The following is a 26,409-nucleotide window of genomic DNA, read 5'->3' on the forward strand; positions in this document are numbered from 1 at the left end:
AACACATTTTTCTTCATTTCATAACCTTTTTGGAAGCATAAAGTCAGTCAAAAAAGTACTGAAGTGACAGCTGACCTCTGTGGTTTTATGCAAAGGCAGAGGTGTGGCCCCTTTACAGTTCAGCTGCAGTCTGTGCCAGAGAGTAAATCAATAAAGGCTCAGATGTAGTAGCAGAGCAGGCACAAATACTGTCACTCATTTTCAATTTCTGTTTGCAGAAAATTCCTGTAATAGTCAATTTTCCCAACCCCACTGCCCTCCCTCCTTCACTCCCTTTCTGAAAAACTGAAGAGAGGGGTTTGGAGCTTGCTGAGAAAGATTTGTTGGATGGGAAAATGTCTGTGGCCAGTGGCTGGGAAGCAAGTACAAGTGGGGGCTTGCTGCTCTCTGTGCAGAGGTGTAGCCACTGTGCAGCTCTTCAGAAGCTGAAGATAGCACTACAAGATGAAATATCTGTCAGACTCACTTGGGCTTTTAAGCCTGCAATAGCTGTCGGTGACTAGTGAGAGACAAATTACATGTTTTTCCAGTGCTGTCCTTTATAACAATTATCCCTTAACTATGGGAGGAAAGGGGATAGCTGGAAGTAGGTTTAATCCCAAAGGGTTGGTTCATTTCCTCTAACTACCACACTCGCCAGTAGCTCTGTTCTCCTTCCCTCGGCCTCCCTCCCCTCTCCCCATTCCTTGGCAAAGTTACCTTTGGCGTCATGGCCTGCTCATGGCAAGGATTAATGGTTTATTGGAATTTGCAAGCCTTACAGTAGTGGGGCACATATTCCTATGAATTTTATTGCGATGCACCACAGTATATAATTTCATTAAGCTGCACATGTCATGGTTATTTGCCATTATTCCCAAAGCCCTTTATGCGCAGTTTTATCAGTCTCAAATGGCAACGAAATAAAAAATGAAATAAAATAGAATAATGCCTAAATACATGCAGAGAGGTCAAGGGACCCGATATGCTGACTACAACAACAAATTTATCATCTCATTTATGGGTGGGCAGGGGAAGGGAGCAATTTCTTCACTGTATTTTAATTAACTGTGTTTCACTGCACGGTAGTAAAGATAATAACCATAACATTAGTGCAACTACTACACTATCAAATACTTGTCACAGCCTAATATTCTCCAACAATATAGCTTCACAATGGAAACATGCACAACAAAAGAGCAGCTTGATTTGTTAGTTTACTGGGGCTCTGTGTTTTTGGAAGGCCTGTATATATTTCTGCAAGCCTGATTAAAATAGAAAGAAGTGTACATAGTGGAGAATAATATTTTTACTGGTGTGGGATTCATTTAACAAAAGTGTTCCTTCAGGAAAACAGAACCAAGATGCTAATGTTATACCTCATTTATTGCCAGCATATTCAGTGACATTTCATAATGTACATCTGTCAGCCAGAGATATAAATGAATGAGGTGAACCATGCAATTTACCCTCAGGAAGTTCCATTAGAGCCCCCAAAGTACAATATTTATGAGGTCAGAATCAATTAATCAGATAGCTGTATTTGCTTTTCAGCTCAGCATGCTCTTCTGCACCAAGCTGTTGCATTGAGAAAGTCTTTCCTATTTGATAAGAGGAGTCAGTTTGTATGTGCTGCATGTAGTCTGTTCTGTAAATCAATTGCTTTCCTCACGCAACTTATACTCTTTACAAATACAAACTGTAAATTAAGAGACTGAAAAACAAGTCTCTCTCAAAATGCGCCCCAGAACAGAAGAGTTGTGTGTTTCCTGCTCCTTGCCATAGCCTCTTGCAAATCTGTTGAAAATGAGGAAAAAAACTGGGAGTAAATGGTGTACTTTAACCAAACATGCTTCCAGTGAGCAGAGTGTCTTGTGGGGAAAGTAAGCAATAGTTAATTTTTAAAACCCTAAAACTGTTGTTTTGATCTAAGGAACTCACTCAACTTTATGAAGAAAGTTGAGTGAGTTCCATCTCACTCAGATGGAACTGAGATGTGTTACCAACATGGTTTTGCTTTGTTAGATTTAAACAATCTAACTTCTTAGTTAGATTGACCATTGGTTTGTCCCTGTGAAAATGTGTGTCCTATCATTTTTGTTATAAATTGCAATCATGCCCTGAGCTATTTTCAGGTGTGTTGGGTTTTCCTGGCACTCTGACACCAGTGGAGGAGCAGCCTCATGGCTGCCAGAGCTCCTGAGAGGTGCAGGTGCAGCCTGGTCACCATTCCAGGTGTGAACTCCTGATTCCTAAATGGAGCCTTTCTTGTAAAGAGATTTTTAAAAACTTAACTGTAATTTTGATCTTATTGTTGCTTTCTTTTTCTTTCTTTCCCCCCCCTTTTTTTTTTGTAGGCAACAGATGCAAAATATAAATTTTGATAGCAAAATCTGTGTCAATGTGTTTGCACTGTCATAAATGATGCCAAGATATGATCCAGCATTTCTTTGTTCCTTTGAAAATAAGTTTAAGATGGTTCAGAAATTGCCTGTTATCTAATAAAACTACTTTTCTATGAACATTCTTCAATGTTCACTTTCACTTTCAAGGATGAAAGTGAAAGCAGGAAGGGCACATCTGAAATCACTTGTAGAATTATTACAAGCAAAGAATTAACTGGTAAAAAGTCCTTGAACAATGCTTTGCCTTCACAGTTTATGATTAATATCCATAACAATTAACATTTTGTACTTAAAGCCTCTCATTTTGTGGGGGTTGAATAGCTCATACTTCAGATTTGGCCTTTTGCTCTTGAAGAATGTGGATGGTAAGACAAAATGGGGTTTTTTTTACCAAAACTACTGTCAGAAAGTGCTGATACATCCCAAAACCAATACCTCCCAGAGCAGGTGATCTGAGCAACAGAGGAAGGAGGGATGAGGTCCCTGTGTGTCTCATAACCCCGTGTATGTACTCACTTCAGAAATAAGGAACAATGCCCAACATCCATCAGAAAGCCAGGAGACTGGTTTGGAAGAGGAGCTGATCCTAAACACTGTGGGTAAGTGGGCTCAATTCACCTCTGGCCAAAGGGGGAGTGGGAGGGAAGAAGTGGATCAGTTTCAGTAGCTGAGTGTGACAGAGAGTTATCAGCCACAGAAGAGATCAGTGAGCTGATTTATCAGGAGCATATAAAAATGAGTTTGAATACTTGTTTTATTGACATTGATACCTGTGACTTTAATGCTGCTGCTTCCATTCCCAAGTGAGCATCCCAACCATCACTTAGGGAGTTTCCCATTTCTTTCTGGACTCTTGAGCATCATAATGAAACAAATGAGAAAACCCTGAAGCCCAAATCTGCCTGCCTGTGTGGCAGCAGAAAGCAGAGCTAGCTGTCAAGGCATTCTCCACTGTGGTAGATGTGACTCTGTCTTTATGAAGCAGCCAGCTTATCAGGAAATGCAGTATTTTTATAAGCGTGGTGTGTGCAGAGTCTGATTTGTGTATATTTATTCTCACTACCTAGTTGTATCAAGGCACTGTGAACATCATTGTGTTTTTGTTTGCTTGTTTTTATTGTCTCTGGGCTAGTGAGCATTATTGGTAGGATATCACTGACCAGCTGGAATTCATGATATTTTTCTGCTGTGTGATTTTGCTACTGAAGCCTTGTAAACAGAGGGCAAACACTTCTGGAACGAGAGTGAATACCCTTGTTTGCATATGAATGAGTATTTGTATGGACCCTTATTCTCAGCATTTATGCAAACTCATACATGTGAAGGGGTGTGAAAAAGCGAACAAAAAACCAGAATCAAAATGAGAGGCTGGATTCATGGAAATGTTTGTTTTCCATTATTTGTCCTGTTCTCTTCATTTTTTCTATTGTACAGGGTTTCAAAATGGCCCACACCATGTGCAAGAGTGTTTTTGGTATAAGGCTTTCTGATTTAACCAGATAGCAGAAGGAAAGAATAGCTCATCTGAATGGAGGAAATGTCAGGCAATGGTTTCCAGTCAATACTCCTAGTTTTCCTGATGTCCTACCATTGCCGGGCAACTAGGGGGACCAAAATCAGTGATGATTTTAGAAAAAGATGAGGAGGTAATAGCTTCTTGTCATGGCAAGTTATTGCAAGCTTCTCTATGTTAATGGATAAGGTAGTTTAGATTTTGCCCTCTTTTCCTGAAAGTGCATAGTAAATGATCTTTTATCTGTGCAGGGGAACTCTTCTGCAAGCAGCCAGGGCTAGCTCATCTTGCTGTCCATTCATACAGTCCCTGTTATACACCATCCTGCTGGGAACTGCCTGGGACACTGCAGGCTGGCTAAGGTTCAGACTGCAGGGTCAGGGGGAAATGTGCTTGATAAACTGTTTTTGCTGGTAACTGTTCTCCCAAAGTAGAGCAAGAGCAACAGAATTCTCAATTCGCAAAGGAATAAGAAGCTACAACTGCCTACGTCTGGTGTTTACACAGTGCTTTGCGGCAAGACCTGAAGTGAGCAAGGTAAGGTTCTGCCTCTTAATTTAGTAGAGTTCCTTCATCTCCCGCAGGACCCCCTCTAGGAAGCCCCTTTTAGGTAGTTTATATGTGCCTCCCTTGGGTTTTGCACATTTATTATGGAAGCATTCAGCTTTTCTTATCCAGGCCTTCCTTTCAGGGTTCTGCTTTTAAAATTTTATCTGGTTTAAATTTTCATGTTAACATGGGCTGCCATTACTTACTGAGATTCTGTGGGATTCCATCCAGTAAATGAATATACGCTTCCTCTGTTTAGATTTATTCCCCTTTACCATGTCAGAATCCCCTGTTTACACTTGGTATGTCCTGTGACTGGGGATCAGATGTCCATTACTCATGTGCCATGACCCCTTTTAACACTTAGAATTGCTGGTTAGCTGCCTGTGTTAAACGAGAATGCAGTCACCTTCCCGAATGTCCTCCAGAATCCCTCCTGCATACTGTGAGCAGCTCCTCGTGGTTCCTGCACACCCTCTCAAGCCATATCTTACACTAATATTTGACTTATGAATGACAAAGAGGAGAGGCAGAATGAAACCTCTGTAGAGGGGGAGGAAAAAGGGAAAATCTGATCATGGCACACTCTTTAAACAAGACCCCAGAAAAGTTAAAAGACTGTGTTTTTGTTGGCTAAGAAGATTTATGATCTTTTTTGTGATGGGAAATCTAGAGAAGACCTTGGAAGTTAGGTTAGAATAGTATTGCTGGTTCTATTTCACTCTGAAAAAAGAGGATGGTGCTAGAAAGTTTGTGAAGATAAGAAAAAGACAAATAAAGCAACAAAGTTATTGCAAATGAACATATTTTTTTTTGCCATCTGGGATGGGGAATGGTATCACAGAAAAGGAGTATCCGAAGATTGAAATTCAAATAGTATATGGCAGCCAGCTGAAAAGAGGAGTCAGGGAATTGTAAAGAACAATGAAACAAAACAAGGAAATCTAGTTACTGTATACAGAGAAGTACACTGAACAAACAAAGAAAAAAGATTTAAAAGAACTCAAAGGTTCTTTTAAATGAGAGTAACAAAAACCTCCTTTCTACATCTAAGGGAGTGTACAGTGAGCACTAGAGAGATGAACAGGGAAATTCTTCAATGAATAAGTAAAGAAAGATAAACTCTATTAACAGAAAGGTCTACCAATACCATTGTGGGGAAGATAATTCTTCTGACTGCTCAAAAATTAAACATAATTATAGTTTGAGTGAGTATGCCACCTCTTAATGTTACTGAGGATGGTTTGGGGGGGTTCTAAAAAACAAAACAAAATAAAAACATGGGAAAGAACACATAGTCTGTGTAAATTGATGAACATGAGGGATATTGTATTCATATTTCTAGAGTCCCATACCTTCTCTCAGTGGTATTTCTTGGGGACAGTTCTTCACAGCACAGACTTCTGCTTGCTACTGCTTCTTAGTCAGGACTCCTTCCAGACTCTCCCTGACTGGCCAACCCACTCCCCCTTTTATCCCAGTTATCTTCATTAGCCACAGCTGCCACCCAATTAAGGACATCACAGCTGCAGCCCATCAAGAACAACTGGGACCTACCGGGGCAAGGCCTATATACAGATATTCAAGTACTATATTTCCCCTTTTCCTTTTACTTACAGATATTCAAGTACTATACAGATATTCAAGTACTATAGAGGGAAAGCCCATAGGTTTACTTTCTCTGTGTGGTTTGGTGGAGAAATCAAAAGGCAGGAGAAAGCCTTTCCATTTCAGTGAGCCTGGCAAAGGAACATGAAGCTGCAGAGAGGGGAAATGAAAGAATTAATCAAATAAAACTAACCTAAATGTTGTTAACACTGTGCTAAGAGCTAGAGGGACATATCTGGAGAATAGTGCTGCACTGACATAGCTCTAATAGCAGGGCTTCTGTAGTGCAGGCAATATGGACCTGGCACAGAGTACACTTTGTCTGCATCTACAATCTGCAAAAGGCTGAATGGATAAATGTACCTGTATTTATCTAAGATAATTCTGAGAGCAAATTATAAGAGAAGCTCTATGGAAGTTGTGCAGGAAGTTTGTGTCTATTTTAAGCTTAACAAAACTTATTGAAATCAGTCAAAAATCTAGTGTAAAGAGATTAGCTTATTATATCATAAAACTGAAGTAAATTTCTTCCTTATACGATTTATTTGAATTGGGATGTAGATAGAGTAAGGTGTATTCTATACAGAGAGGTGAGTTGATTCACCTGTAGTTTGAATTTATTTCATGCTTTTTACTAATTTGCTAAAAAAATCACCTTATTCCAAACCATCTTAATTCTCTGAGGTGCTTCCACAGCTAAAAAGCTTGAATTTGATTCAGTACTTACTTTTTTTTAAATTAAATATTTATGAGAATTTCACTTGTAAGGGATCAGAGCAAGATCCTGAACAATGAGCTGATTTATTGCTGCTCTTCCAGTTGGGGATAATGTGAAAGGATCTTGGCAGCCTAATGAAGTTTTTTATAAAGACACAGCTTAAAGCCCATAAAAAAGTGCCATTATGTGATAGCTGGTTGAATGCATTTATTGTCCTGTAAATATAATTGTTTGTTAAGCAATCAGCTGGGTTTTCTGAGTGCTATCAGCAACGACTTTTCTTTGAAATCATGTTGGATTTAATGTATATTCCTACTCCAGGACTAACTCTCTTCTAGTTTTTTTAATGTTTACAGCAGCAGAAACTCCACTGAAATCTAACAAGTCTCTGTATTTAATCCGATGCAACTAACAGGATAGCACTGGGCTTGACATTGTGATGTGTGCATCATCCAAGCCCTATACTACAACTCACACCATTGTGTAATACATCAAAATTCATCAGAATGTTGGTACTCCTCCTCTCTCTCACAGTATTTTAATAGAGAAGTTGATATCTGAGCAATGATGTCTTAATTAAAAGGACAGTTAATTATTTGTGATGAAGACAGGGGAATGGGGAAGCTTCACTGCAAATGATTTTTTGCATGTTTGGATTCTGCTGAAATCATGATCTCTCTCTCTGTTTGTATAATGCTCCTGTATGAATAATGCAGTTAGTATCAACACTTATTGGCCACTGAAACTTTTTTAAAAATGTAAACTGCTTAGAAAAGTTTTCAGAATAAATGTCTTCTGAGAGTTATTGTATACTATTAATTAACTGGTTTGGTTTTAATTTCTGGGTTCTTTACTTCTTATCATATTTTAAACCATTTCTTAAATAAAACTATCATATCCTGTACAAGAAGCTTCTCCTTTAACTTGACTTGTAATATATATTTTTATATGCTGCTATATGTATCTATTTCTTTCACAAACAGAAACAATTCCCTTGGCTTTCTAATACAAGTGGAGATCTTAAGTAGATGTAGCTTAGATACTTGAAATCACTGGGACTCGAGGTGCGGATTCTGCCAAGCTGAATCTTCAAGTGTTGATTTAAACTCTTTACACATTGTGGCTTCACCTTGAAGCTGAGGTGTAGTTTGTAATCCTTGTCTCCAGTTCATGAATGGAGACTGGTTCTTGTTCTCTCTCCATTCACCTATATTGAGGTGTGTGCAATACCTCCCTGATTTCAAAAGTGACTGTATGCAAAACAAAGCAGATTATTCTTTCTGCAGTCCAGTGGGATGAGACTGTTGGTGATTTGCTTTTTGTCCACCTGCCTGCTTCAGGCTCTGGAGCCTGGGATGCCACAATAGGACACAGTTAAACTGAAATGGGACAGGCAGCTCTGGGTGTGCTGCAGTGATACCAACAACTGTGGGTCGTTCCGTGGTCTCTGTACCTTGAGAGAAAGCAACACATTGCCCTCTTTGTGTAGAGGGGGAGAGTAACACAGAAGCTGAGAGGTAGTGGGTGTAGGAAGGATTTCCTGCAAGCTTTTCAATCTGGGCTGTGTGCTGAAGCCTGGGAAGAGAAGTAAATTGCCAGATGGCACACTTGTCACCATATTGTCCTGCTTACTGTCTGACAGGAAGCCTTTGCAGCTCCTTGCTTCTTTGATGACAGGCTCCTTTGATTTGATCCAGCCTGTTTTAAGGGAGGAGAATATCTGGGAGGTGGGTGTGCATGCCTGTGAGCTGGATTTTAGAGAACCCTACAGAGCATTATGGGAGTATGTGTGTGCAGTGCCTTTGCACCTTGAACAGCAGCCTGCACAGAGGTTTGGTGATGGATTGCTTTTGTCATCTAGATAGGATCTCTTGCAAATATCAATGTTTCAGTATTTATTCAGTGTAGCTTCTGAAGCTTGCTTTGTGGAAGTATCCTTTTACCCTCTTTAGCTCTCTGTGATTTTAAGAGAAATATTATCCCAAATGGCTCGCTCTCTGAGGGAATTGGGGGGTCTGCTTTGGAGGGGCAAAGGCATAAATTAAAACCTCATTCTTTCTGCTGCTAAGAAGCAGAATAGAGCTTAATTAAGTTTGAGGCATGACACTTGATTCAGAGGAATGTACAGCAGATAGGTGAATCTCTTTGTTGTTCAGGGAATAGCTCTGCTGAGGCATGCTGTGTGGGGACGTGCTGTTGCTGTAAAACAGCTCTTGAATTCATGGTCAGGAGGTGGTAGCACCTTACAGAAGCTTACTAGGCTTTAGGTGGGGCTGAGGGGCTGTTATCTCCACATCCCTTGGCAGCTGGGGCTCACTGATCCTCCTGTGAACATCTCAGTGCCCCATCTCCTGCTTGCTGCCTTGCACTTTCACGGCATTTAGGCTAAAATGGGTAGGTCCTGCTTAATCAGACATGGAGAAGGAAAGAGCTAGAAGCAAGCTGAACTTCTTGATCAAGCCTTACTGCAGAGGGTCATGGAACCTTGGCACCTAAAATAAATTATATGAATGCTGTGAGTGGTCTCCAGCCTTTCTAAACTTACTGGAATAAAGGTTTGTGTGTGCAGTGGCTAGGGGAGGGGGTCCTCATTCCTGGCTCAGTCTGCTGTAATGCAAACAAGAGATATTAATCACAGACCAGCCAGGCTGGATGTGTTTCAGACACACATCTCGCCCATCCCTCACTAACCAGTTCATAAAGCTCCCTGGTGATGGGGATTCCACATGTCAGACAGGAGTCTATAGTCAGGCCCTGGATCATCTGCCCTCCTTGCTACTTTAGCTTCCCATCTTTTGGCATACCTGTTAATTTTTGCTTGTCAGTATTTTTTGCAAATATTGTTGATTTTTCTCATTCACTAGCAGGGCTATTTGATCTGTGTCTGATTTGATCTGTGTCTGCAGACCCAGTGTATATGCTTTATACAGTGTGAACAGCTCAGTGCACTTTAGTGCTCAAGATCATAGAGCTCTTTTGTAAACAGAGAGAAAAAAAGAAAGAAAGAAAATACCCTCACAACTCTTTTTTATTTCCTTGAAATGTGCCCTTAAAAGCATAATAATGCTCTCAATGCTCATATAGATACCTTAAAAAAAGTAAAAAGAAAACACATTCTTTCTAATCCCTACTACATCCTTGGAGTTGGATGATGAGTATTTCAAAGAGTGTTCTGTCAAAGCTTTTCTGACAAGCAGTGATTTTTTTCTGTGAATCTTAAACTTCAAAAGATAGGAGTGTTTAGTAAATGAATTCATTTCAAAGGATTAGACTTTCACTGCGGATGTTTTTGTCTGCTTTATTTCCCTTGAATCTTATAATTGCATCTCTCTCCTGTACCTGCAACAGATTAATAATCTTCCTTTGCTTTCATCATCCTTTGCTGCTTCTAATAGTTTTGATTTTCTTTACTTAAATCTGAAATGGAAGCATCAGTGGCAAGGTAATATGGTAAGTGATAATAATATGCAATGATGCCTTCAATCTCCTTTTTTCTCACCTCCCCCCCTCACTCTAATGACATTCACATGATGGCAAAAGTAAACAAAAAGCACATGTATACAAAAAGGGAGAAAGTTCTTTATTTTGCTGAAATAGAAAGTTCTATATTTTGCTGAGCTTTTATATTGCTGAAATGGTAAATTGATGCTGGTCTCTGTGTACGGGCCCATGGCATGAGGTGTAAAATCTATGGATTAAGGGCTGCAGTACAATGCTAGCAGTCTGTGGTCTGACTGACCATATAACTGAGATTATATTGACATTTCTGCACCAGCCTGGAGAAGGTGGTAACTGGGAGCATGTGTCACATATTTCAGAGCTTTCTTTTCTAGGTTCTCCTTCTGGAGAGGCCAGATGCAGTCACCACCAGGCCACTTGCAGTGCCCCTGCTGAGCAAACGTGCTGCAGCAGGAGAGGGAACCCCAGTGAAGGTGGGCTGTGTTTTGTGCCAGAGGAACTGGCAAAGCTGTGCCACAGAAAGAGCAGCAGCTCCCTTTACCAAAGAGCACCTCAGAGGGTCCACAGGGACTCTGGGCCACTCCTAGGACCTGGATGAGTCCTTGATTTCTCCTTTGGTTTTGCTGCCATTGCTTTCAGTTTGGCTCCTCCTTTCTGTTTGTCTTTTGTGAATTCTCTGGTGAATTCAGTGAATGGGTTTCTTTCCCTTGAGAAAAGGGAAGGTACCTCCCATTTTCCAGCCACCAGGAGATATGGTCATTTGATAGAACAGAATAAAGCCAACTATCACAATAAGCCGGTGTGGGGGTCCCAGTTGTTGGTTTCTCTGGGTCTGGATTGAAGGCACTTGAGACAGGAGTTCATGTTTGGACTCAAGTGTTTATTATTTCTCATCAGTAAAACAGTCTCATGACTGTGAGTTTGGATTTTCATTGGAAGGCACAAAATGGCTAACAGTCTCTTGTTACAAGGTCTTTTAAGACAAAACTATCCAATTAAGTACTGACATCTAAATTATTTTCCCTTTTAATCCAATAACTGATCCTAAAAAGCCCACAATGCAAGCTTTTCTGCCCAATTACAAAATGCCACCCAAACCCATGAAGAGGAAGGAAGAAGAAGCATGAAGAAGAAACTCAGGATGACACCCTGTGCCCTCCATCTTGCTTCCATCCACAACATACTAAAAATCCCAAAACCTAAATTTCTCAACAAGTGATACACCTTCACTACTCTCTATAATCTATTTCACACTTTAGTGGATTCTAGTCCGTCTTGAAGTCTAGGAAACTTTCTCCATGGGTCAGGGCACCCCAGAGCAGACAAAGAAATATTCCCAGTGCCCTGGGTTTCCACAACCTGTGCTAGTTATAGGCAAGGATGTTACAGCCCTTGATCTTATTAGTGTATGTGTGTAAGGGTTTAGGAATGGTGCTCCAAGATTTAGTATTCTCACAAAAAACCCCCTGCCTCTCTGCTACAGGATTTTCTTTGAAGCTTTGCTTTGGCAACTGCTATTACCTGTCCCAGGAAAGAAGGAATAAAGGCAGACTTCTTTCCACAGGCAATTCCAAAACTCTTATTTATAAATGATCCCATTATTTATTCCTGCTGTTTTTATTGCTGCAGTTCCTAGAAGCTTGTGTCATTCAAAATTAATTTAAATTTAAAGAGAAGTGTTTTAATATCTAGTTCCAAACCCACTGAAATCAGTGTAAAAACTGTTTGTGATTTGGATGAGAATTTGTATCTTAAATCCACACCAAGCTGACATGATGGACATGATTTATGTACCCAGTCTGTGCCTTTATCAGCTATCTAAAGTTATGGAGAGGTGGAACATTTTCAGTTTGGGGGCTTGAGGAGAGAATAGAGTTACATTGTAAATAGCAGGATATTATTACTGACTCAACAATACTCTGACAATGTTTCATAAAAAGTTTTCATGGCCACCATAAAATTTAATTTTTCCTCCTGTTTTGTGGTGGTGCAATATTCTGTCTCTGAATGCTTTGTGCTCTTTTGTTTTTCTGGGTATTTGTGTTTAAACCAATACACAGGCTCAGTCTGTTTTACATGTACAATGTGTTGAGCAGTTAATGTCAACATTAGGATAAACTATTTACAGTATATCTGCATGGATTTTTACACTATTTAATTAGGGAAGAGATTTTTTTATCTAAGATACAGGGTGTGCATTGCTCCTATTGCATTGTTAAGGAGTGGATTGAAAGTTTTTCTGTGATCTCTCAGATAATTTTTTGTCTTTCTCTGGAAAGTGGCCTTTCCTCCACAGAGAGCATAATGACAAAAATATATCCCTTAAGATAACATGAGGAGAGAGAAAGAGAAACAAAGGTCATTGGTCTTTGAAGACAGGTGGAATATAAAAGACATGTCTCCTGTGCCGCTGTACAGACAACTTAATTGTGTGGATTTTTCAGTGTTAAATAATGGATGCTATGATCTGTCATGGGGCAGTTTTTTAAGGTTTGTATGTTACACAGTGGATTGACTTACACAATTTTTTAGCTAATAAGTGGACATGAACTACAGAGAGAACTCATGGGAATATCAGTTTTCCTCTTTTTAGTATGCTGTAGGAGGTCTGAAGCTGAGCATGCAGTGGAATGTTATTTTTATTATGATGCCGTTCTCTCAAATATATCACAACAACCACCACAAAATCAAGAAAGCACATTGTGGACTTTGTTTTTTCTCTGTGTTCCCTCTGACTGGGCTTGAAGACTTCGGCTTTCAAGGCCATGAACAGGAATGTTATGGAAACGCGTGACTAATTTAAAATTCAAAGATGTTTCAAAAGATGAATAAACACATTTGATCAGATCATCCTGTGTTCCTGAAGGTTCTCTTTTCCTCCTTCAGAACTCTGTAGTGATCCAGGCAGAGGTACAGCCTGCACACACGATCTGAGTGCCCACTGTAGATGCAGGGAGCTGAGCTGGCTCTGGGCTGTTTATCAGTCTTGCCCAAGCCTCAGTGTGATGGATCTCTTGGGGCACTGACTGCAGGCAGTGGTCTGCAGTGCTCCATCACTCCTGGGCTTTGAGAGTCTGCTGCTGTATTGTGTGCAAATGAAGCCTTTTGTTCGATGAGATTGACAGACATGTTTGGGCAAATAAAACATCTAATTTGAGTGATCTAATTGCTGACTCTAAAATGCTGTTTGCACATTACACTGTTTAATTACTTCAGTCTAGTAGTTGTCTAGCAGTGTCTCAATCTGTTATATCTGCCAGAATTAAAGTGGGGGAAAGGAATTTATTTGGGTGTCATTCACTGTGCAACAATTGTACAAAACCTTAAATGGAGAAGCAATGTTTGTCCATTTTAATACTTTTTGTTACAGTGCCACAATAGCATAAAATAAGAAAAAAAAAAATCTGTGCAGCTTCTCTCCAAGGTTTTGTGGTTCTTGACAGCAGTAAAATGTAGTCTGAGAATGCAGTTCACAAAATAAATGCCAACAAAATGCAAACTAGCATAGTCTTTACATTTTTCCAACACAGCTCTTAAGATGAAATGAAATTATATGTGAGTATAATGGGAAGAATAAATGCAATTAGCCACATTGTGCACTCCGCTCTATTTAATTCAAATTGTGAGAGCACAACTTTTATTAGCTTTATATATAGCTCCATGTAACTCACAGCTCTCAGCAATCTTACCACAGTTATGTACATTCTTTACAAGGGATGAAAAAGTAACAAAGCTGGCTATCTTTTCAGGACATCACATTGCCTTCTAAACATGTGCTTGCATATTTGTAATCTGTTGTCCTCTTGGTAAAGCTTGTCTAAGAAAAGTGCTGGAGTGGGAATGGAATCTCTATATGCAGCTGCACATCACAGTAGTTTTAAATCAAAGACTACCCCACCTCGTGGAGAAAATACACATCATTGCTGCTGTATTTTCCCTTTGCTATCCTCTTGGTTATGAGTATTGCATTTATTACTTTGATCATTTCTATTGGTTCACATTTGTGGCAACCTGTGTCTTCTGCAAAGGTTGCATGAGGCATTGTACAGTGCCTCAAAGTTTACTTGGTTTGGTTATGAGGGAGAGCGCTGATTCCCTAAAGAATGCTTTCTTGGGGAGCAGTATCTCCCACAGGCCAAGAAGCTATGAAACAGGATTTGCCTGGAGTGCCCTTTTGCTGTCTTCTGCCATTTAATGTGATTACCATTCAGATAAACACAAAGAGAACCAAAAAGAAGTAGTTCTTTTTTTAACACTGAGTTGGGCCTTGGTGTCACACCCTTCTCTGCACATCTGATTTAACTCCTTGGGAACTTTGAATATGAGACTATAAATGCAGAGGCAAAGCTGTTATTTATATATTTAAGAGTGCCATGTGGCACTGGCTTGTTTTGAAAGAACTGCATGTGTAAGGTAAGCATCTGACTGACCTTTCTGTAATTTCTCAAACCTTGACTTTTTTTCCCTCCTTCCCAAACCTCATCTGTTCACAGCTGCAATCCTACTCTTTGCTACGAGTCACAGTCTGTGTTTGTTTCTGAGGGATCTTTCCTGTGTTGCAAGATGGGAACCAGCAGAGATGTAAGCACTGTAGTATATTCCCTGAAGCTTCTCTAAAATGTTTATGCCAGTGGCAAAGATCCTGTTTGACATTTCAGCACAATAGGGTTGAACGCAAGAGCTTCAGGCGACTGCTGTGCACTCTGCTGACATTCACTTGCCTGCAGTGGTTGGAGGAAAAGTCCCATTGCACTTGGTTTCTGCTCCTAACTTATCAGTCTCTTGTCTTTGTTAGGCTCTGCTCTTAAATTGAAACTGCTTCTTCACATCACTTAGGCTGCACCTCAGGTAGCAGACATGTAGGCACATCTGGGTCAATTACTTGACTGCTGCTGGCCCTTCCTGCATATATCTAAATCCCTTCTAACTCTCCCCTAGATGAATAATCTCTTAACCTGTGTATGGGGGGTATTTTCAGTTTGAGATGGCTGCTCAGCCCATGGGAACAAACTGATGTTTGAGTTGGCGCTGTTAGCAGCTACTGGTGTGACCACTCCATTCCATATATTATCCATGTTTCTTCCTCCTAAGATGTTTTTGAAAACTGTGGATGGCCTTAGAGCTAAAAGTAAAATATGTGTTGGTCATATTGCCTCTTCATCTCACCTCTAAATAATTTTTGAAAGCTCTAGAAGTGTTTAATTGGCAGAGAAGCTGAAGAAATTAAAATCCCAGATCAGACCATGACTTTTCAGACATGAAAATACCATGTCTTGGTTCTTATTCTATTAAAGACTTGGAGTCTTTTTGCAATAGTAATTCTGATAAAGATGTAAATTCCAGTATTGATTTTGGACTTTACTATTTTTTTGTGTACTTACATATTACTAGGAATCTGTTTTATAATCACACTCATAGACTCTTGGTGTTGCATGGAATTGTGGTCGACTATATTCATTTTTATTGCAGTATTCAGGCTATTCTGATTGGTTAAACATACTACAAAAAAAAATTACAGGATTGTACTTGAAATGAAAATAAGTTTTAAAGTTTCCTGTTGTTTGTGATATACTTTTGCTTTTCTACTGAGCATAATTTTAGTAAATCTCTTTGTAATTTAAGATTTTAATAAGGATCTAAGATATTTTTCAGTCTAACTAGGTTAATTCTGAGGTCTCATATTCATTATCAGCAGTTCTCCTATAGCTCTGGTGGTGTACAAAGAAAGCAGATATCAGAAACTCTTTATTTAGGTGTTTTTAAGGGGGTACCAGTAATGATGAGTAGAACAGTCTGGACAAACTATAAACTGCTTTGTCTTTATGTCTTACTGCCTTTTAGCTTCTCCCCAGCTATTTTAGAAACTTTAACATTTGTTAGTCTTTTGCTTTTATTTAATTCTGTGCTCCTTCTATTCTTTTAGAATTCAAAGAATCCAAGTTCTCCACAGCAGCTGCTTTCACAAACTCAAGATGTGAAGATTTAAGGTAGGTTCTGAAATTGATTTGATATTTGTCACATCCATCAAGACAATGAAAGTAATGCTAGTAGTGGTGATATTATTAATGATTTGCCATTCCATGTCTTAGATGAATCAAATGTGAGAAAATGTTTACAACAGATTTATGAAAAAGAAATGTTGAGCAAAAGAACACATTTCATTGCAAATGTTGCAGAAAATTTCCAAAAACTGGAGTGTTTAATTTTATTTAATTAGACACTGTGGAAACACATATCTTTTCCATTTTCTATAAATAGATTGTCTTCCTGATTAAATTATTAGTACTGAGCAAAGGTAGGAGAGAAAGGGGAACAAGCAGTGACTGATAAAGACAAGTCACAGATGTTTATTTATCTAATTCATGAAGCAGTTTTAATCTGCTGATAGATTCTTTGAAAGTTTTGATCAGTTTAGTGGGATTATGAGATAAAACAGGCAAAATTCAATAAACACATTAAAAATAGAGAAGATTTGATTGGATTTCATTATTAGCTGTTTTGGTTGGTTGTGGGGTTTTTTGTCTGGTTGTTTTTTTTTTTTTTTTGTTAGGAAAAGTAAGGTTTGTGACATATGGAAAGATGGTGGCTTAGGAATGTTAGATCATAAATTTTCAGTTGGATAGACTTGATAGAATTTTCTATTAATTGAATTTAACTACCATTACCTGCTCCTAAGTCTTCCTTTTAGCTGATAAATTAAAAATACATCCATTTAAAATGTTTTATTTTTGTGCTTATTTTAGGGATATATCTAAAGGAAACCCCCATACTTAGGCCTTTCCTGTACAGCATTGCAATTTCTTTCATATTTCTCAGAGTTAAAAGCAACCCAGGATGAACATTTTAAACTTACCTACAGTGTATACTGCATGCTAAAGAAGCTGTGTACTTTTTTTTTTTCATGGACTAATTTTATTAAATTACTATTACTACCTGCTTTTTATAAATATTTTGCTCTGTTTTGGGAGGGAAAAACTCAACATACATTAGTTTTTTATTACTTGTGTCACTTGGACTGTTTCTTCCTTAAGAGTGTAAGGCAATAATTTTAGAGATTGAAGAAATTTCCAGAAGTTTCAAGAAAATTTTGCCAAGTAGAGTCAGATATCTTGCAACATGACCTAGTTCTAATGAATTTCCTGCATTTGGGACACAGCCTTGGAGGGTGGAGCTGAATCCTGCTGCCATGGGTGGGAGGCATCCATCATCCCTGCAGCACACAGGCGCAATCAGCAGGTTGCTCTGGTGGTGGTGTGCTGGCCATTCAGCTTCCAAAGGTCCTGCTGTCCCCAAGCTGTCTGGGTGCTCCCTCTTGGGGCTGCTCCTGTTTTGGCTGCTGTGCTCCTGCTCCTGCCAGGTACTGATGCTCCTTTAATTGTCCCTCTTACTTTCACTTAGCAAAGTGGCTGAGCAAAATGGGTCTGGCTGTGAAAGCCAAGGTCTCACAAATTTCCTGGAGAGCAGCAAAGGTTTTTACACAGCTGGTTTGTATCCCTGGCTGTTCTAAGCCACAGAGCTGAGGGTTCAGCTTTGCTATCTTTAACCATTCACAAGATTGCTGAGCCAGGTTCTTCTGTATTAAGCATGGAGAGAGACAGGCTCTTCTAGTGCCATGCTAAGAGGAATGAATCACGTTTTAACATGCCAGCCTGGTGCCTGATGCACAATCAGCAATGATGTTTAGCTGCTGAATGAAAGAAGTTTTGTAGGAGGACTCTTGTAAAGAAGGCTGTGCCTGCAGAAATGCACAGCAAATTCACTGTGCAAGTGAGCTCTGGTTTTTTTTATTCTCCGTGTAACTGTTTGTGCTCAAGTGGAATGACAACAACATCAAGAAGTGCAAGTAAATCTTGGCATATGTTTGCCATCAGGTGACTTAAATGTGCCCCCCTCATCTTTCATACTTTGGCACATAAACAGAGTAATAGGTCAGAAAGTTAACTATTAGCCAAGTTTCAGATCCTGCTGATGAGTGATGGTTGGTGTTTCACTGGCCTGGCAGCTCTCTTGTGATGCTGGTAAGGCAGGTGTTCTAAGCCAGTCATCAGTATCAGATACAGCTTTTAAATAAACTCATCTATCACAAGTATTCACGTTTGGGCAGCAGTTGCCCAGCTGTGCTTAGGCTGTGGCACTGAGCATGTCAAGTGTCACCTTGCACAGACAAGGTCAGGAAAAGAGTTTCCCCAGGGCTGTTAATGTCCTTGTCAATGCAAGCCAACAGACATCTTCTGACAAAGTGTGGGCAGAGAGTGGGGGGAGGAAATGCACTGTGTGAACTAATATAAACTCAGGCTGTGCGAAATCCCTATGGGTTCCAAGGCAGAACCAGTGATTGAGGAGGATTGCAGGCAGTCCTGTGGTGATGGAGGATGAGAAGGATTCATATCTGACCAGGTATAAAGGGTGTAGCAGATCAAATGCTTTGCTTCTGTCAAACAAAAAGAAAACAAAAAGGGCTTTGAATTAAGAAAATACTTAATGAAGAAGCAAAGAGAACAGAAACATTAGCATTGAATCTCTGCCCCCTTACGAGGGGTTTGGAGCCTGTCTGTGTTCTTGCTTTATCTCTTCAGAGCAGATACAGGTTTTTTTTAATAGAAAAACTCTGGAGATGAGCACTGACTGCATTAAAATGTCATCTCACAAAGCAGGGGCTTTAAAATAGGATTTTAACAGAGTATTGCCCAAGCAGGCCATGAATAGTAAGCAGAGATATAATGCAAAAGGAGACCATCTTACTTAAATGGGTTTTATTAGCCAACCTCTAAACACACTAGATATGGATAGACTGAAGTTACATGTGGTATTCACAAGCTTGGTTCTCCTAGTAGGTAATTTTGAGTTTTCTGCAACAGATTCACACTTAATGTGAAGTTTTCAGAATCACTGTAGCCTTAGAAGATGAAATATTCTTGAGGGGAAAATAAATAGTATTTAATTTAAAGGGAAGTATGTCTTATTGCTGTTAAAATATAAAAATCAAATTACTGTGCAGGAGATGAAAGTGGATCAAGGGAAATAAAAGTGGATCTTCAGTCAAACTTTCATTTAAATCACCTATATCTCGATGAATTTCATGCATAGTATTTCAGATAAGTTTTTGTGAGGTCTTTTTTGGGGTTTTTTTTGCACAAAACCAGAAGTCTGCAGTTTGCAGTAGCTGCAAAAGCAGATTTCACCTGTACTGCACTGGTTTCCAAACTGTTGCCTTGGAGGGACTTGTTTCACTCTGTGCTCTTCCACAGACCCTATGCTCTGGCTTTATTTGAAGCTTATGTGCTATAACATTCATGTTGCTAAGGATGTGGAAAATGTGAGGTTCAGAGGAAGGAAGAGAAGCATTGCACTACTTTACCAAGTGTGCCGTGCTGTACAGAGGTAAATGTGCTTAGCTATCATCAGAGATTCCTTGTATAAAATTTTTCAAGTGAAAATCTGAAACTGAGCTTTGAACTTGTCTGTCAGTAGCCCTCTTCTATAGCTATTTGTCTGCTTTTCCTCTAGGTGAGTTTTTCTTTAGGATTTGTTTTCTTTTTTTTTTTCTTTTTTAATGCTGGAACATTTGATCTATTATCTCCTTTTCACATAAGTATTTGCATGGAATATATAGTCCTGTGTCTCTAAAATACACCCAATCTGGGACCATCTAGGTCAGATCATGAGCAGTAAAGTTGTCCCCAGAATTTAAATCCAAATTTGGCATCAGATTGGAACACATTGCCAGAATAACACTCCCTAGACTTTAAAAAAAGCATGCTAACACATTCACATTATTTTGAATGGCAAGCCCTGTTTCTGTCCTTGAGCTGAGCCTTAAACCAATAGTGTGGCTAGGGGATTATTGTTGAAGAAAAAGTATTAGCTCCAGTTACACAGAAGACTGAGAACTGTGAAATCTAGAGGAAAAACTCAGTACAAGTATCATTTTGGAACAAAAGGGGAACAGGAAGAAAAAAAAAGCCATCAGCAATATTCATGGGTTCAGTGCATTATGCCACATATTTTGTTGGCTTCCAAAGGCTTTCTCAGATTCCTGCTGTTCCATGGCTTTCTCTTACCCATATGGGTGAGATCCTCTGATGTTCCTAACTTCAGTGATCAATTTTGATTTCACCAGATGTCAGACAGCTGAGAAGCTGGCTCACATTACCTGTCTGAAGGTCTCTGTGGGTGACTGACTTCCATGGACTTTAGAGAAGATGAGAACTGTCTGCACCTGCTGGAGAGGCTAGAAAACAGAAGTCCTAGTTCTTCTCTTGGTGCAAGCAAGACCAAGTTCCACTGAATTAGATGAATTAGCTGTTCTCTGGAGCTGCAGATGAAATGAGACTCAAAAGCAGCTATTTAGTAACAACATAGATAATGGCTAATTCAAAGTATGACAGAGGTCAATAAAGAGTGAAGTCTAATTGCACAGTCCCATGGAAATAATAACCTTTTGTGATAAATGCTCAAAGAAAGCACAGGGAGATAAGTTGCTTGCATGCCTGTTTAGATATTAAGATCTTTTATTGAAAGTGTAAAGACTGTAGATTCAGTGCGGTTTGCATAATTGAAACAGCAGAGAGGACAAATTTTGTTTTAAGGAATTGGCAGTGATACAAATTGTTCAACCCTCAATGTTTAGAAGATCCTGAAATAGGCTTAAAAATGAGACTCAACAAATAATCACTGTTTTCTTACATTTACTTTCTGAGCCATTAGATGTGGGTCACATTTTGTTTTCCCAGTTATATAATCCCTGGACTCTAGTCTTTGCAGCTTGAAAAATACCTGTTATTATCTGCCTGGCAATGAAACTCTGAGAGCTAACAATAGCCTAAAAGTGACACTGAGTCTTTAAAAGATCAAATCAAGTTTTGTAGTTTGTCAAACAAAACTGTTGCTCAAGTCAATGGGTCTGCAACAGAGCTGATGGTTAAAAAGGGGGAAAATTGTTTGATGTATGGAGACTGAATCTGATGCTTAGAAGCAGAGGTATAAGGAGATATTTCAGTCAGCTTTCAGCTGCAGTCTGCTTGCAGCCCATCTAATCCAGTAGCTGCCAATTCATTAGGATAGCCTCTGAGAGGATTAGTCTGTGTGAGGCTGTACAATGGCCAGGAGTGGCACTTGGTGCCTGCCAATGAAGGCAGAGTGGCTGCAGCTGGGGGGGTTTCCAGGGCTCCCCAAGTGCGGGACTGCTGCCTTGGCACCGAGCAGATCAGGCTTCCCTTTGTCTCCACAAGGGCTGCAGGCTGCCAGCATCACTCCAGGATGAAAAGCCTGGTACTGGGCCCTCCACAGAACGTGGTAGCAGAGTAAATGCTTGGGAGGCACCTGCTCACTCCTTTTGCATCCTGGCTCCACTGAGGACGGGTATCTCTGTTGCCACATTTCTCTTCACAGAGAAAAGCAGGGCACAATTCTTCCCAAGGATTTCTGAGATTCACAGTCTCTGAACCTCAGAGAAAAGGAAAACACAATTCTTGTCTCGCATGCTGTGCCTGTGTTGTGCTAAAGTAGAATGCAATATGCAGACTGTTTATCTAAAGTGAGGATGTTTTGTTCCCTTGGCCTGTCAGGGCCAAGAAGTGTGTGTGTGTGTGTGTGTGTGTGTCGGACTGTCATGGGACAGTCACAAAAGAATGAGAGATGAGTGCAGTGTGAGCAGTTGTGAGCAAGAGTGACTGCATGGCAGATTCAGTTTAGATGAAATGTACACAGTATAGTATAATAAAGTAATTAATTAGCCTTCTGATATCAATGGAGTCAGATGCATCATTCTCTCACTAACCCAGAGTCACATTTGACTTAAAATATATCTCTTCTCATCCCTCCCTCCATCCCTCAACCCAAACCCTCCCACAGCTGCCCCCCTCCCCGTTTCTTTTTTTCCTTTGTTAAATTTGATTTAACCCTTCCAACATTTGTCCCAGCTTTTGGGGACTTGCGACCGATGGGAGTGAAAAGACAGCCTTCCAATTGCAGCTAGCCCAGGTGGAGAGCAAGGAATGGGTAATTAACTGAGAGCCACTGCATGAGTGCTGGGCAGGCAGCTGCAAAGCCCCTGTGCATGCACTGACCAAATCCTGCCTGAACTGTGTGGAAAAGGCAAGGATGTGCATTTGCAATGCCAATCTCTTTGCAAGTCCTAGGTTAGATATTTTGCTCTCTGGGCATGTAGGTGGATTTCTCCAGACATGATTAAAATTTGATCCAACATCTTCAAGCCTAATCCCTCTAACTGTTTGAAGCCACTGCATTTTGTTCTCCCTGAGTCTATACCACACTCTTTTGGGTAGATGTAAGCTCGCTGCATTTCTGAAAGATATTTCTGCTGCTTTGATGTGTCAGAAAGCAGCTGTTTAAGTTGATGAAGCGGGTGACTTACAGTCACAGGGAGCCAGTTTTTCCCCAGCTGTTTTGCCCTTCTCCTGCTCCCCTTTTACAGGATAGCAGCGGGCCCTGCAGACACGGGGCTCCTTGTGTAGCTCCTGTACCAGCAGCACTGCATCCTTCTCTTCAGTCCAGCCAAGTCACTGAGCCAGCCATTGCTCCATCTCCTCCAGGCTGTTGTTGGCTGTTTAGTGCCTCACCAAGGGTACAGAGACAGCAGCTGATACTGATGTAGGTGGGAGTAAATTATCAAAACAGAGATGGAGGCAGATACAAGACATAGTGGTGTTTCTTTGTCTGTGGTGGCTGACAAACTGTGAGGAGAAATGAGGTTTTGAAGAGCACTGAAATAATTGGATTGAGGTTTTTCTTTGGGACATGGTGATAAAATGGGGAGAAAGGGAACTATGATTTAAAGGCTTGCATGGGCATCATGGCAGGTCAGCTGTGGGGACAAGAGAAGCAAATATGTGCTGAGGGGGAAAAATGGGCAAGGAGACACTCATGAAATCTGAGAACAAAGTGAGAAAGGCAGGCTTTGAAGAACAAATATACTGATGGTTTAAATCTGTCCAAGATGAGTGGTAAAGCCCTTTCACAGACGTTAACAGCTTTTCCAAAATTCAGTCTACTAGGACAGAAGGGACTTTCATTTTCATGTGAAATCATTAACTAGCTGAGTAATCCTCTGATTTCTCTATTTTAAGGCTAACAGGGGTAAAGCTCAAGAGGGAAAGTTTTCAATCAAGTAATTGTTCTATTAATTGCAACGCACATTTAAGTGCCAGGGGCTCATGATGACTGCATCAAGTTGCAAAAATTCAGTGGCTGAGAGGAACTGTACAGTGAGAGGTAGATGCCTGATGGAAATGTAACTTTTTGTGTATTCTGCAGCACTGCGTAAATTAGGTATAGCAAAACAACATAATTTCTCAGAAAATATTCCTGTCAAGACATTGCTCCTTGTAAATCATCAGACAAGGTGACAAACAGATGCTTGTGTTGCTAAGACAGGCTGCACAGGTCCTGCTCAAGGAAAGAGTACTCTGAAACATCTTAACATGATGGAAGTTTCAGGTTTTTGCATCTTCTGCAATAAAGGCATAGAGTTTTGGGTGTGGTGCACTCTTGTACAGAATCATCGTCCTTCTCACCCTGGTGGGAATCTGGTGTCAGCATCTGTATGCTACAGCTGTACCCTTAGCATGGCTCTGGCAGGAGTCCCTGGCTCTGCTCAGATTCTTTCCATTCACTGATGCCCTTTTCCTGCTCTGGAAGAGGAGGTGTTTCCAGAAACAAGCTCTCCTTCCTCCAGTCCAGCCTTTCCTTGGTTGTCAGCCCTGTGCAATCCATAAACAAAACACAGCCTGCTGATTTCAAACCTGCTTTGTGCAGCACAGCAACAGACACCCTTGGTGCAAGATGTTTTAGCTCCAGCTGATAATTCTGCTCCATTGAATTTTACATTTTATTTGGGGAGAAGCACCTGCTGCACTACATGTATCGTCTAGTTCCCATCAAGAGCAGTGAGAATGCTGGTGCACAGCAGTGGTGGTTGTTGTGCCCTGTGCTTTTATACCTTTCTTTAATAATAAATTCATTTTCAGTAAAGAAAATAAATCTGTTAGGGCCCTGTTAATGGGTTTCCAATGGCCTTATAAAGCAGGGCATGTGTTTCTTGAATTCTTTTCACTCCAGTCCTCTCCAGCTCTTTCCCTAAGCTGTGATAGTAATTGTCTATTTGGGGTGCCTGTGATATCCATAGCATGAATATTCTTTCAACACAGGAGTGCTCCCTCCCCTCTTGGCAGGATAAACCCAGGACTGAAGTGCCTTGACCACTGTCACAAGGTTGACCATCCAAGAACAATCGATTTCTAAATGTGCTTGAACCTTGGGTGACCTGAATTATAGCAGCAAGTATTACAAGCTGGGACATCTGGTGGACAATAAAATTTTTTTTATTTGTTTTTACATGAAGCAGCTGTACTTGAACAGATGACCAGGGGCTGTGCAATCAAAGTGTGAATAGCTGAATTAGCAAATTATATTGGGCTTCTTAAGCACTTATTTGAATGCTGCATGCTCTTTTTTTAATTTTGCTTTATTAACATCTACCAAAAACGCAGCAGTGTTGGCATTATTGTTATTAGTGACTTATTTGCTTCATTAAAATTTACAGCACGTTTTACATTCACCATCTGGGACAGCTTTTCCCATATTTATGGTTAAAATGCAACTTAAACCCAGGCCTAATAGTCTAAAATAAAAGATTTTATAGATAAAACTCTTTCTTTGGATGCCAGTGTTACCTCGTTTTGCTAGTGTGCAAACAGAATTCTACTTTGCTCAGTTACTGTGGTACAACTTAGTGCTAGGATACAGAAAAATATTTCTGCTTTCATTAAAAGATGTTGTTGTACATAAGGCAAAGGTCAATCCTGCTATTACTTGGAAGGCTGCAGCTTTTGGGGTATGGCTGGGGTGGGAATTAGACAACTGAGAGAGACTTCAGACTAAAGGACCTTCTGGGTCACTGAGTCTAAACCCCTGCAATTGCAAGTATCTTGGATAATCCCTTTCCAAATAACTGGAGCAAGGATAAGCAGTGCAAGACAAACGTGAGTGCGGTGAGAGGCAGCACACAGGAGCACGCCTCTGAACCTGAGCTAGTGTTTCTGGATTTGTGATGCCTTGCTCCTAATCATTTCAAGGCGTTGCGTATGCATAGCTTTTAATTCTTCCTCTCTCTTCCTGTATGGCTTTACTGTTCAGCAGTGAAGATGGGATACCCTTTTTCTTATTTGTTCAACATGGGAATGTGGGAAGGATGTGTACTCTGAAGGCAAAATGGAGGGAGATGGAAAGGAGAATTTGAAATACTAGTACTAAGAACTTGTACTAAGAGTGTCTTCCCCACTTCTGAGTCTGAAAAAACCTCAAATTTGAAATTAAAATGAGTACTATTTTTTTTATTGCTCTTTGTGAGTCCAAACATTGAAATATGTATTCACTCTCTTTTCCCTTCCCATCCCTCATATTTTTCATTCTGCAAATACATCTCTTCTCCACAAAACAAAAATCTGAAGTAAGCAAAAAATTAGTAAGAACTGTAGTCCTCAGCAGCTTTGTGAGCACACAGCCCCCTCATTGGGTCACAATGAGGGAACTACAGATACTTTTGGGTGTCTCAGGATCTAATGGGTTTACATGTGCTCTTGTGACTTTTTCCTTATTTCTGTATCTAGTATTTAGATGTGTAGCTCAGGTGCTGGAAGAATGACAATAATCTGGACATTATGGGCAGTCCATACCCTTGTTTTTTGTGATTTCCTACTGGTCCCTCATCATGAGAAATATTTGCAGACCCTTTAGATTTCAGCATTATCTGAGAAATGAAGTTATGTGAGTAGCCTTTTCTGCCTCTTCTGCTGTGACTTTCTCTAGGCTTCAGTGCAAATTCCATGCTGTTTCTTTTTGGCTTTAAAGCTGTTGTATCTAATTGATGGTTTTGTTTCCATTTTTCTGTTTTGCTTTGTATATCTTCAATTAATTGTTTGCAATTGGAGCTGCCTGGAAATACCTTAGAAAGGAGAAAATGATGAATACAATTGATTAATAATAATCTGATCAAAAGTCCTGAAGCTTTTCTCTTTGAAGTGATTTCCTGTCTTTACTGCCCTTGAAAATTCTCTTTCCAGTATATAATGAATAAACAAGGATGAAGTGTAGAAAACACATGTAACATTGATTGTGGTGTATAAATTTAAATGGAGAACAGGTTTCAAATGTAACTT

The 26,409-nt window shown here is 40.0% G+C and overlaps 1 protein-coding gene across 40 annotated transcripts in view; it reads left to right on the forward strand.

Annotated features, from left to right (window-relative positions):
• Positions 1-26,409, forward strand: part of LOC113460896 (uncharacterized) — a 237,018-nt gene that overhangs the window by 64,631 nt on the left and 145,978 nt on the right. For 11 of the 40 annotated variants that reach the window (XM_074542741.1, XM_074542616.1, XM_074542638.1 and 8 more), the window contains 2 exons: positions 2,906-2,983; positions 16,155-16,218. In XM_074542741.1, the coding sequence (XP_074398842.1) occupies positions 2,906-2,983; positions 16,155-16,218 (142 nt within the window). The other 29 variants (XR_012580794.1, XR_012580799.1, XR_012580790.1 and 26 more) reach the window with 11 other exon arrangements.

Source organism: Zonotrichia albicollis, chromosome 1 (genome assembly GCF_047830755.1).
Source record: "Zonotrichia albicollis isolate bZonAlb1 chromosome 1, bZonAlb1.hap1, whole genome shotgun sequence".
Lineage (NCBI taxonomy): Eukaryota > Metazoa > Chordata > Aves > Passeriformes > Passerellidae > Zonotrichia > Zonotrichia albicollis.